Here is a 13,695-nt window from a genome sequence, read left to right as displayed (position 1 = left end):
TTCCCAACTAATCTTCACATATCTAGCCAACTAAATGCTCTGAGAAGTGTGTGGCATTTGACAGGAGGTGAGGGAATTGGCTTCCCTGGGTAGTGACTGGCAAGCCTCATTCTCTCAACACCATCCAATTGAGCAAGAGGAAGTAGAGGTCTAAGTAGTAGACTCTAGTCACTAGTAGTAGTGACTAAGGTCACTACTGAAAAGTCACTTGCATCAGAGACAGATTCCCACAGCTTGCTATCACACTCCATAAACGTTTACGATTCCGATGTTCTTGTGCCAGGCTCTGCGCTAGGAAGTGCATGAGTTAAACGTTTTTCTCTTTTTCTCTCCACGGACATTTCTAGCGGAAGCTGCGGTGTAGGAGCTGCCTTGCCTGTGTGTGTTGTTTTAAGGATATTGATTGTTAACACAATGACGGGTCAGGAGATGGAAGGCACAGTCATTAGCTGCAGCCACCCTCATAAGTTGTTACAGAGCTCAGAGAAACACTAATGGATAAACAAGGTCGACAGGAACATGAGGGGCCAGATCAGAATGTCCCAAGGTGGCAAAGTCTTAGCCAGGCCTTTCTTTCCCTAAGCAGCAAACAAAAAAACATTAGTATTGATGTTTGGGGTAGGCAAAGTGTACAATGAAGAATGACTTCATTCCAGCTTGCCCATCATAACAAGGGCAGGAGATGATTTAAAAGCTGCCCTCGTTGTACAGAGATGATGCAATAAAGATGATCCATGGTCACCTGCAATTGATCTTTGGGGTATTTCTTCTTCTTTTCAGTAATGGAAGGGAGTACCGAGTGAGGTCTATAAACAGCACTAACCATTGTGAACATTTACTGAAAGTGAACCTTGTGACAGCATTTCCAGTGCTTTCCATATGCCATCTAATTTAATCCTTACAAATACTCTATAGAGTATCATTTATTATTCCTGCTTCACAGATTAAGAAACTGAGGCTCAAAGAGATCAAGTTGCTTGCCCAACTTCTCCCCACTCTTGAGAGTTGAAGCTAAGGTTCCAATTCAGTCTACAGAAACTAGAGTGACCAGTTCATCCCAGTACACATGAAACTTTCTGTTTTGACACGGCAAGTCCAACATCCCGAAAATCCTCTAAGTTCCAGGCAATATGGAATCATTGGTCACTGTAATTGGAGCTCAAACCACGGACCATGCGATGTCTTGTAGAATAGAAATAAGTATACTTAGGTTGGAAACTTAGACCTGATTTCCCACATGTGCACAAAGTGGCAGCTCATCTAACTGGTCTCTAAAGCCTAACTACTCAAAGTGTGATCAGTGGGTGGACCAGGAATATTTACCATCTGGGAGCTTGTTAGAAAGGCAGAATGTTAGGCCACATCTATGACCCACTGAATCAGGATCTATATTGTAATATAGTCTTCGGGTAATTTGTACAAACACTAAGTTTTGGGAAGCAAGATTTCAAAATCCTTTCCAGAATTATATTACTGTGACCCTCAATCAACTCCTGTAATATGGACTTCTTTTGGGTACCAGCTCTATAAAGGATCCCAAGTAGAAAGGATGGGTTCTCAGCCATTAGGGATGTTCACTGTGGAAACCAGGGATGGGCAGCACAGGCAATGTGCAATCAGGCCCACACATCATGCCATAAACTGATTTCCGTGAGAGGAGACAACGTGTCGTGAGGAAAGAACCCAGGCTTTGAACTCAGACTGACTTGGGATGGAATCCTGACCCAGCCAACTGCTGCCCAGGTGACCTCAGGCAATCTGGACCTTCCTAGGGCCTCAGGATACTTTCTGTAAAATGGTTAAAATTTCCCATCTCAGTGGTTCTCAATTCTGGCTGTCCTTCATAATTAACTGAGGGGTATTAAATGAAAATGCAGATGCCTGGCTCCACCTTCAGAGAATTTGGTTATACTGGACCGTGACAGCGCTTTGACATTAGTATCATTTCAAAGTTCCCCAGGTGATTCTTTCGTACAGCCAGGGTTTAGATCCACTGATGTTCCCCTTAAGGCTGGTGGTGAGGTGCCAATGGAATAACTCATGGCAGCGCCTGGCACAGGCAGGCATTCAGCCCATATTCAATTCTTCTTCTGTGAGCAGTGGTCACATCACCTGTTATCACCTATCAGCATTAGGGCTGTTCACAAAGGGAAGCTGCGAATTTTCAAAGGAAGCCAAGAGGTCCATAAAGCTCATGCCTTGAGCTTCTCACTACAGTATTTGTACTTATCGATTTAAAAGTAAGAAAAAAAACAAGATGGGTGCCATAAACAAAGTGATTCACCAGGTTAGTATTTGGGATCCTACACAACTTTTCTTTTAAAGGAAAAAAATTAATCAATCTGTCTTCCAATTTACCTTTTAACTGATACGTTTTCCTTAGTATACAAATCCTAAGAATGCCCACAGACCTCTAAGCTATAGCCTGCCATTCCTAAGGACAGCTAATTAAAACACGTGATGGTAACGGTGACTTCCATATTGTGCGCTGCAAGGGAAACACTTCCCAGCAGTTACCGTGGTGGTACCTCAAAACAAGGGCGTCATAAGTTGTAAATTGTCACAGGACTTTACAAGCAGACCTTGAGAGAAATCCTAATCATTCTATACAGGAAGGGCAGAATATTTTGCCTTGATTTTTTTTAATAGTAGGTCCATTCAGCTAAAGAAATCTGTCTGTCCAGCAACACATGGAGGAATAGATAAAAATCAATACCGAATTCCTCTTCAATTCCTAAGCAATTATTAATCAACTCTCTCAGTTTTCAATATGGCTATTCCCATTAGAGTCTTGCAGGGGAAAGAGTATGGGGCATGGAATCTCAGGGTTCCTGCCCTGCTCACTTTCTTTTCCTAAGTCTGAACTTTCCCATTGGTATAGAAAAATGACAAAGAATAGATTAGATGTGGCCTCTAAGGTAGATTTAAACCACAATACAAGAGGCTATTTGATGAAGTAACCAAATGCTTCTTCCCTCAATGTCCTCCGAAATCTCTGCTGGAATGTTAAACTGCGTAGCTGAACATTTATTTCCAAGTTGTTATTTTTCAAACTCCCCACTTGTTTTACTAATTCACTTGGCTTTTCACACCTTCATTACAAGGGCCATTTATACAGTGCTTTGCAGGTTATAAATTTTGTATTCAAATTTCATTACACGTCACTGTCAGACTTTTCAACCAATTACATTAAATACTGATGCAAAGAAAGATTCACTAATTTGTCCAAAGACACGCTACCAGAAAGTGACAAAGTACACACTTGAACCAGGAGGATTGGTGAAGAGCTGCCAAAAGCTCTTGAACTCATACTTCCTTTCCCTCTTAAGTGTATCTTCCCCAAGAAAACTTTTACTGATACTTGAGGTGGCTTTGCAGAAATACTCTCCCATTTAAATTGCTACTTACAGATCAGGGGCAAGATCTCTCTGCAGGTCTTTGGCCAGTTTGTCCTGAGATCTACTCTTGCTCTTCCTCTAAGCTACAAAGGTAGAGGCTAAAACCTGCAGGATACATTTCCCAGGCCACCTCAGTTGGCCTCGGCTCAGTTCTACCAATGAGAGGCAGAAGGCAATGGATTGGAGGGCAAGAGAAAGGGAGAAACCAGGGTATTTTTCTATCTCTCTCTTGAGTGTAATGTGGGATGCCCGCTGTGATTCCAGCTCCTGCCAGGAGGCCCTGGGCCCTGGCCTTCAGGATTCTATCTCTTGTGTTTCCATCTATAACTACCAGTTTCTTGCTGTTGCTACTCTATGAATTGTCTCACCATTCCCCATGTGGCTTTTCAGCTCTTCTATCACCTATATACCAAATTATCTACGTTAAATTATTTCTAAGTAATTTACTAAGCATGGTTCCTAGTTTGACCCCAACAGGCAAAATCACTCTTCTCAATTTTCATACATTTGTATATGAGTTGGAAAAAAAGAAATAAAGAATTAAGCTTAACTGTTTACTATGTACTTTCCAGTGCTAGGCACTTTTATGTGTATAGCATATTTTAGTCCTCCAGATAGAACCATTAGAAACATTATTATTATTCTCCTTTTACAAAGAAACAAAACTTCAAAAATGTGAGATGACTTTCCCAAGGACACAGCACTACTGAATGGAAGAGGTACAACTGGAAAGTAGGCCATTTTTCCTACTCATCAGTCATGGAACAAAGACTAGACTGGGATTCCATCTTGAACAAATGGTAGAGATGGGGTCACTGTAAATATCAAAGAGTTTGTAGCACAGATAACTTGGAAATTTTTTTATAAGCATTGAGTTAAACAGTGAGACAGCAAAAACATACAGTATACAATTAATATAAGCTTTAATATCTATACTAAATATAGATACTAGAGGAAGTGAGGCAGTAGAGAAAGCCTGGATCCTTCCTGCCTGAGGCCAACTGTCTTAATCTGTTCTGGCTGCCATGACAAAAAACCACAGACTGGAGGGCTTAAACAACTGACATATATTTCTCACAGTTCTGGAGGCTGGGCAGTCCAAGATCAAGGTGTAGGCCTGGTTTGGTTTTGGTTAGGCTTTCTTCCTGGCTTGCAGCAGTTACGTTCTTGCTATAGCCTCAAATGGGGGAAAGAGGAAGCTTTCACATCTTCCTTTTCTTTTAAGGACACTAATCCCATCCTGAGGGTTCCACCCGAATGGCTTCATCTAATCTTAATTACCTCCCACAGGCCCCACCTCCATACTATCATATTAGGAATTAGGGCTTCAATTTATACATTTGGGAAAGAGGGACACAAACATTCAGTCCATAACACTGATGCATGCCTTCTAAGCAGAATTCATATTTTCTGACTATTAACGATTTGATGTAAAAAGACAAGGCAGAATAAAATTATAAATTATGTTCATATTTCTGTTATGAATTGTGATTTCACAAAGTCAAGTCAAAACACAAACACATATGGGATCCCAATTATTTGACTCATTTCTCTAGCTATTAGCTGGAGAATGTTTTCAAGTATTACTATTACAAATAATCTTCCATTCATAAAAATATCTCCCTACCCCCATTCTCCATTGTCAAGAGCACTGAAGTAAGTCGCAGAAGTATTGACATAGAGTCTACACCTTAACAGTCACTAGCTTTGTGACCTTGAGAAAGTTGTTTCAGTCATCTGAGGCTCAAATTCCTCAACTAAAAATAGGAATAATTATATTCTGTCTACCTCCCACAATGGGTCATTTTGAAGATAAAAAAAGCAAAATGTTGACACATTTTGAAAAATACAAATTGCTACACAAGTGTAAGGGATCATGTTTATTAAAGTACATTTACAATCATTATTGCATTTTTATCCTCAGAGCAATCTGCTACAACTACTTTCCCTCATCAGCAAAATGCATGAATATGAAAAAAGGTAAGTGTGAAGAGCAACTTTACTAAAGCCCTGCAAATTGTAGGCAAAATTATATTCATTTTCTTCTGCCATCATAAATGACAACCTTCAAAACTGGAGACCTGCCTAAACATTTGCAGCTACTTGTGCATATAGGGTCTTTTATGCCCATCCCAGCCTGCTGGCAAGGGAATGCCAACATCTGGAGAAAATTCACTTAAGCAAAGTGAAGCTGAAAACTGAAATTGTGATCAGGTGAGTTGCTATAAACTATAATTTTGCTATCTTGTATAATTTTAAGTATTTTTCAGACATTTTTGTACATTGGCCTTAATATTCTTTAGAGTTAACACTGGCTTTACACTGCAGAGTCCTATGAAAGAAGCAACTGAAAACAGAAAATAAGATTATGGAATTTATTACATTTAATTTAAAATTTAATTTCTATGGCCTTGTCCTTACTAGGACTTGTTTAAAAACAAAACAAAACAAACAAACAAAAAAACAGCTAGTGTTTCAGCAGCAAAAGAGATTGTTTCTCTTGTCAATGCCCGAGTACTAGCTTTCATAGGGAATATCAGCCTTAGGGAATGCATGGAGGAAGTGGATTCCCTTCCTCTCTGCTCTCCAACATCCATTCAGTCTTGCACATCCAACACATATTTCTAAGTGCTTGGCACTAAGAAGAGTGCTGAGGATATAGATTAAAAAACATTTATCCATTAAAAACTCTCAGCCTACCAACCCCATTCCTGCCCCCATAGCACCCATCTTCCTGTGGGGCAGACAGCATTTTCTGCGAGCATCAATCCTGATACTGCTGCGGATTTCCTTTCTGACCTTGGCCAGGTTACTTTTCTTTTTCTTCTCAACTTACAGAAATGTGATATTACATGTGGGCAAAAAAAGAAAAAACTGAAAGATTGATAAGAAAGAAAAGAGATTCACTACATCCCAGCCAATGCCCTAATACGGGTTCATATGCATTTGAGGTTTTGAAATCAAGAGGGTTTCATGAAAATACCTTCCATTTGAAGGGCTGTGTAAACCTGGAGTTCATATTCAATCAGGGCTGACTTCCAGCTGCTTCATAACGATTTTAACGCTGCGACAGAGCAAAGCATCTTCCTATTTTCAATCCTAGCAATTTGGTTCAAGCATGATCTCAACCACTTTAAGCTTTGATATTTCTAGCCACCTCTTATGCTGTACTTTCTCTTAATGCCACCAATCATGTGTGAAATTCTGTTGCAAAACTAATCTTTGTGGGAAATGATATGTAATGGCTTCTTTAAAGAGAGACAGACAGAGAGAGAGAGGGCAGGGACTATGACCTTTGTTGTTTTTTGACATGTTTTTCCTAGTGCAATACAGATGGAAACATCCCTTTCTCAAGGTCAAAGTAGAAACAGGTTTCTGCTTATACAAACATCATGCTTTCTTAGGCAAGAAAAGCTTTGAAAATGATCTTTATGACTTGATTTTTAAAACCTCTAATGTATATAATGGTTGCTAAACTTGAAAGCCAGTTGTGCTTAAAAAATACTTTAATATCTATCTTATTAAGTCAGTACTTAATGTATTACATTTCAAATGATGTGAAAATATCCAGGAATACATAAATGCTATGAATGAAGTATGATATTAAGTATCTATGTAACAAGGAACTATTTGACATTCCAGTATTAAACACACACACACCAATCGACACGTCTTATCAAGGGAGGGTTCAGTCAAAAGCAGCTGTGACCAAATCTTCTGGAATGGAAGTCAGAAACCACTAATTTAAATTTTTCATTTGTTTTTTGGAACAATTATGTCATCCACGAAAGCATAACTTTGCAAGTCATCATTAGCTCATGAATTTTGGAACTTATCCCTTAAATAAGCATATCTCATTTCCATATAATTACAACAAATATGGAGGTCCTTTAAAAAATTAGCTTAAAATTTAAGGATGTGATAAGGAATCCATGTTACTGGCATGTTGATCAAATTTGGAATCTGGCTTTTAAAATAAGAATCTCATATGAAATTAAAAAGAGAATAGTCTTGAGGAAGAAATCTTTATGGCTTTTAAAGTCATCTTAGATTTCGGGTTCTCATGCATGACGCTTTCTGATAGTATTCACCTGTTACACTCTCCAGCCCTGTTTTGTAGTAATTTATTGCATGTAATTTAGATGTATTTGTAATAAGACATAATGGTCAGGACTTCACGCTTTAAAAGGGGGACTTTAGACATAGAAGTTCCTTCCTGAATTATTCTCACCCCTATCAGCTTCGGGAAGATAGAAACACTGGCTGAGCATTTAGAAATAGTCAAGTGGACCTAATTCCCCATAACAGATCACTCAGCACATACTAATTAGAAGGAGTTAAATGTTTCCACTGAAACCACTAAAAAAGAGCAATGTTTTTCTCTGCTGCCTGCTGCTTTCTGATCATTTCCTGCCTCATAACCTTGCCATTTAAATGTTTTTCTAACGCACTAGTTTGGGGGTGAACTTGATGGTCCAGCTACAACCAAAAGTGTAAATGCTGACTTGAGAATGTTGTAAACATCACAGGGGAAAACAAAAGTTCTTCCTAAGACAATGTGCAAATGCGTCTATTATAGGCAGGGGAATAGGTTCTGTCCTAGAATTTTCCTACTAGTTTTTTTGTTTGTTTGTTTGTTTGTTTTTTGTTTATTTTATTTTATTATTATTATTTTTTTTTTTAGCTGTTGTGTTAAAAGCTTCCTCAGTGAGGTTTTTTTTTGTTTGTTTTTTTGTTTTTTTGTTTTTTTTTTTTATTATAGGCATGCCACCAAATGTTTTTCCTATTTCCCTTAGGTATTTTACTGAAGAGAGTTGATCCACAACTAACACCAAGGCGAACTTGAATGATTCATTCACACTTTCTAAATTTTGCCTGCCCTTTTCTCTAGGTTTAATTAATATGACATTAATAGGAATATTTAGGGAGAGCTCTAATATTCACCTCTTAGTTCTGTTTAAGGTGTATCATTTCATTTTTTTAGCAGTATTCTCTGGGGGCAAGCCCCAGATCCTTCTTGTCTATAAGCTTACCACAGTCTCTACCTGCTTGACTCAGAACTGAAAGCTTACTGATATGCAGCCACACAGAATTTCTTCAGTACAATCAGCCTCCCATTTTCTCTCCTGATGGCAAAGGGTGAGACATGGCATCTCTCTGGCCAACCATGGGGAATCTGTGTGTTTGACATGACCACTGGCAACGACTCACCTATCCAGCAGTGGAGAAATGTGTCAGTCCAGATGGGAAGTGGGAGACAATTCAAACATACGGTGCTTAGAGCTGGAGATAGTGCACAGTTACAACCTTCTGCCAGGCGCTAAGCAACTGCCGGGGTGCACTCAAGCAAATAACCCGCCCTTCATACCAGCACAGTCCTCTTAACCAAACTGTAACTGGGCAGCTCAGTCCATTGTACTGACAACCACCCACAGCCTCTCTTCCTTAATCTAGGGAGAAGTATCCCAGCTGCCTTGCTTTTATTTCTGGATAAATTATTAATGGCTATTCATCTTTGGCACATGTAATTTTTAACTATCTAAAATATTGATGGGGGTGGGAGGGTAAATTCATAAGTATTTATTGTTTTCCTTTGCTTTTACAGTAAATCCCACTCAGGTTGCTGACTGAGATTTTCCCTGCTTCCTTCTACCATGTGAACCTTATATTTAACTCCAAATGGTGAATGCAAGATCCAAGATCGATAGAATAAGTAACAAAAGTATCCACAGTGACTGAACAGCAAACTCTTAAATCACAGCACAGGAAGTACAAATGAACTATTATTGAAAACACTGCACTGAAATCTCAATAGGAGATAAGAGTTAGGCTTAAGTCATTAGAAAGCTCTATTAGTCTGGTAAGTCTGAGACAGCACACTCCAAACATGAGCTGTTCTTGAGATCTGAAAATATTACATATTCCACCAACTTGCACACACACAACTGACTCCAGCTAAGCAAGGGCAGGGTCCAGTTGTCCAGTCCCAAGGGGAAGGAGGAATGAATTGAAGCAGATAGGCTGAGCCAGGCTATTCAGGTAGTGATTCTTCAGCTATATTTGAAGGGGTGGGGGGTGGGTGGCAACATTGACAAATCAGATGATTTATAAAGGAAGTAAATATCCCACTTTCATATCAATTCACCCCGTACCATAGCATCACCATGTTCTTCATCACGCTCTGCTGGGGACACAAAGAAAGGACTTCTGACATCTCTACCCCATTCTCACAAATCACCAGAAAAGCCTAAGAATGCAGCATCGCTTTCCCTTTGTCCCTGTTCTCCCTGACTTGATAAACCATTTGCAGTTGAAAAATGAAGAAGAAAGTAATGGCTAACCAATCTGCAAAGTGAAAGCATTGTTCTGAAGAATTACCTGAAATCGCTACAATTTTGAACACACACCCACATTAAGATACATACACATGTACACATATATGTGTGTACGTACATACATACATATATACATACATAGTCTTCGGCATTTTCAAACACTAGGATGCTATTGAATTTTAACATGCCTGAAGTGTACTGCTCAATTCTTTTTGCCCTCGCTCTTGTACCACACATTTTCTTTTAGAGACAGGTGGGCTCCCAAAGTAGTGGATATCTAACAGCTTGAACGAGAAGCTGCATAGCATAACCTGAAAGAAACAGCATTCCTGAACACATAGGATTTCCTCTGGGAACAGAAAAACATTTCTTATACCAAAATTACGGTAAGACAATGTTCAAGACACAGAGGGCAACTTTAGCCTTGCCTTTCAAAGAGTAGAGTTTCATCTGAAGTAAGTAGGACATCACATTTCAATTCGTACTATTAAAAACTTGCATTACACAATGAAACTGATTACCCTATGAATCACTCTGCTTTACAAGAGGCTGAACTAGCATACAGTTAATAACACGAGCTAGCCCAGTGAACATTTCTCCAGCAGTCACACGATAATCCAGGGCAGCATGGATGGCCTTTGACCAGTACTTTTAGACTCTATTGCTATTCTAATTGGCCCTACTTCCTCATGACAATCATATAAGGAATTGTTGCAAGAGGATGAAAATATAAACTAAAATTATAATCTGTTTCATCATCCTTCAGTATCATTACTGATGCTGAAATTGTGTTTTGTCCAAAAGACCTATTATCTTTACAAGCTTTTCCATTTATGAAAATACATGCATGATAAACTCTATTAGTGGCCAATAAACAAGCTTACCACCTCCGTTACTACCCACTGGAAAGAGATGGTTTTTAACCATAGATTCTGCTTAAATTTGGCAATGCAATAAAATTGTTTCTTCCAAATCATTTTCAGTTATTTTAAGACTTCTTTTCTAATATGATACAAATTATAGGCAAATCAAAACTGTCAAGACAACTAAAGGCATTTAGCTTTTGGAACTTAGGTCCTTTCCACACTCCCTCAAATGTCTCAAAGGCTAAAGGAAACAAAACAGAGCAAATAGTACATACAGAAATAAATGTCCAACAAACTAATAGTGCCCCAACCTAAGTTTATCTAAATACCTCTTTAATCTGAAAGAAGACACTAGATCTAATATTTAAAGCAAACCAAGAAATCAGAGCATTTGCATCTTGGATACATTTCCTAGCCCCTCTCCAGTTGCTCTATCAAACCTTTTAATATCACATAGATGCCCTTAAATGATGATGCCAGATGGGACTTACAGAAGGAAAGCATAACTTCAGAGAGGAAGAACAAATATTCAGTCCTTATCTTTGACTTCTTCTTATTCAGTGAAGGGGCTTGCCTCCTGTACTAGCAGTAAGTTGCGGCGTTAGAGTGCAAATGCACAGCTCCAAGCCCACTTCCAGGGCTCAACTGATAGCTCAGATCCAAGCCTCAACATGCTTTCTGGAAATGCAGGCAGCTCAACTGAAAACCTAACTGAGGTTTCTACCGTGGCACAAAACTAAACCGCACAAATATTTTACAGCTCCGAGACCTCTAAAGGTTTCAAATAATATGCATTTTGTGCTAGGCTGCTCCTAGCTAGACAGAGCATTGAGATGATAGAGAGAAGTGTTCTCAGCTGCTCAACCACACTGCTCACTGGAGAATGTTTTCCTTTTCCGCCTCAGAACAAGAAAAACCAGCAAATGCTTAATGAAATGCTCATATTGACTAAGCTTTCACAGCATCAATAGTATAGGAACTTTGTTTCACATTCCATTAAGTTAGCTCATGACTTCCCACGCTGCACTATTTCTCCTTCACCTAGCTAAAACAGCCAACTTCATTCGGGCAAATCAAGGCAAAGTTTACCCCCCTCCACACGTCCCTGTCTCTTTTCTTTTCCAACTTAAACTCATCCATGGCTAAATTAACAGCACCAATTGTGGCACAAAGGAAGCTCTGAAGGCTGCACCGGCTTGGTCCTCCAGTTGGCAACTGGAGGTAGGTTTAATGTAATATATGCTTGGTGCTTAAATAATTTTTTAAGGGCTTGTCTGCACTGATGAAGAGCCGGACACCCCCAGAATTACATCATCAGAGTGAACACTCACCAAAATACATTATGTTTCTCATTAATCAGACAGCTGGAATCCCACCGCGGTGTCTTCAGCATCAGCTCTCACCCAAGGCTGGCATGCAGAGCAGAGCCGTTTCATGCTACATTCGGTGGAAATGTCCCCGGCGTGGAGAGCAGTGAGCGCCGAGAGCGTGCCTCCTCCGCGGGATGAGCGCCTTGCAGGCTGCCTTTCCAGGGCTAAGATCCCCGGCGGCTGGAGAGTGCGCTCGGGCTGCCTGCTGCACTGCCCATCCTTACTGTAATCCGACTCCTCCTTGCGATGTCCTTGCCGCGCCTGTGACATCAGGACTGAGAGTACTACAAACAGACCCCTCCACCCCACCCCACCCCACCCCGGGTTAGCAGCCGCTCCGTGAGGTGCTCCGATTGCCTGCCTGGACCAACCATGGCTCTCGGGAAGCTTTGACGAGCCCAGAGACTTGGGAAGGGGCGGAGTGAGGGGCGCGGGAGGCTCTCTTAAAGCGAGAAGGGTCTCGGGATCCACACAGGAACACACAGGAGAAATTCACCACTGTGCAGGAGGGACGTGGTTAAGGCGAGTTCTGCCATTAACGTGTAATTAGACAACACTTTTACCCCGCCCCTCCTATGAATGCCACCATTCTCTCCAAAATTTAACCTCCTCTACCAAGTTAAAACGGCAGTACGAAGAGGGATGGTGCCGTGCTTGCGTTCTCTTCGCTGTGGGCTTGAGGGTTTGTTATTTTTTGTGATGTTTATATATAAGAGGAATAAAAGGAACGCCAGGGACCATTGCTAGGGTAATAGAGGTTTACACTTAGAAGTGATCAGATCCCAGAAAGCTAGTACTTGGTGAAGTGTAATTTTTTATTTCTTGAGTGTTCCCTGAGCTATGTTGATAGAAAGATGTAAAGAAAAATAACTGGTGATAAAAGTCACCTCTCAGTTGCCCAGGACCAAATTTGCTGCCTCCGTTAGTAGGTAGGTAGAAAGCATACTGAGGCTGAAATGATCTTTGACCTCCTGAAACAGAGAGACGATTAGCCTGAAAGGCAACCAACATCGTGTCATAGTTAAAGTCCAGTCACCAATATAATATAGCCACACACACACCCACCTACCGACACACACACACACACACACACACACACACACACACACACACTACGCTCCCACTAAATTTGAGATGAACGGTCAAGAAATACCAAAGCCTCCGGCTCCTCCAATGGTATAATGAATTGCAGTCCTTATCTTACATAGAAAAGGATATTAGAAAGAAATCCCTGAAAGCTGTGCTGATTAATACTTAAATGCACAGCATGGAAAAAATAAACTCATACAGCAAGTTCCATTTCCTAAGGACTCATCACTTTGGGAACCAATTTAAGTACTGGAACATTTGAACTTATAAATTTCTATAAAAATTTATGAAATTAAGAACCAAATATAAACAAAGAACTGTAGTCTATGGAAGAATGCAATTGATATATTTTTAATCTGGGCTTTTATAAAACTATGATAGCAAATATTTCTACATTTTGATATTAAAATATTCTATAGCATTTCCTTACATAATTCTATATCTCTTGGTGGATTTAATGTGTATAGAAACTAGGGGGCTGAAGCTCATAATAACAGCTTTCTGTGTAATCTTGCCTAAAAGCTTAACTCTGTATTCTACCTCTGTGAAAAGAGTGCAATGAAAAATATCCTCTCTCACACTAGATTATAAAGAATTTGGTGTGTGAAAATAGGTAAGCAAATATAAATCAGAAACA

The 13,695-nt window shown here is 39.9% G+C and overlaps 1 protein-coding gene across 4 annotated transcripts in view; it reads right to left on the bottom strand.

Moving 5' to 3' along the window:
- ZNF385D (zinc finger protein 385D) overlaps nt 1-13,695 on the bottom strand; it is a 776,796-nt gene that overhangs the window by 328,204 nt on the left and 434,897 nt on the right. The window contains exon 1 of one of the 4 annotated variants that reach the window (XM_055285998.2): nt 11,931-13,204. The exons of 2 other annotated variants lie outside the window; for them this stretch is intronic. In XM_055285998.2, the coding sequence (XP_055141973.1) occupies nt 11,931-11,952 (22 nt within the window). In that variant the 5' untranslated portion in view covers nt 11,953-13,204. Of the gene's footprint in view, nt 1-11,090; nt 11,897-11,930; nt 13,205-13,695 lie in introns of those variants that run through there. One more of the 4 variants, XM_055286008.2, reaches the window with a different exon arrangement.

This window comes from Symphalangus syndactylus, chromosome 1, assembly GCF_028878055.3.
Source record: "Symphalangus syndactylus isolate Jambi chromosome 1, NHGRI_mSymSyn1-v2.1_pri, whole genome shotgun sequence".
NCBI lineage: Eukaryota > Metazoa > Chordata > Mammalia > Primates > Hylobatidae > Symphalangus > Symphalangus syndactylus.
Note: the sequence above shows the minus strand (reverse complement) of the source record. Positions and strands in the feature narration are given on the sequence as shown.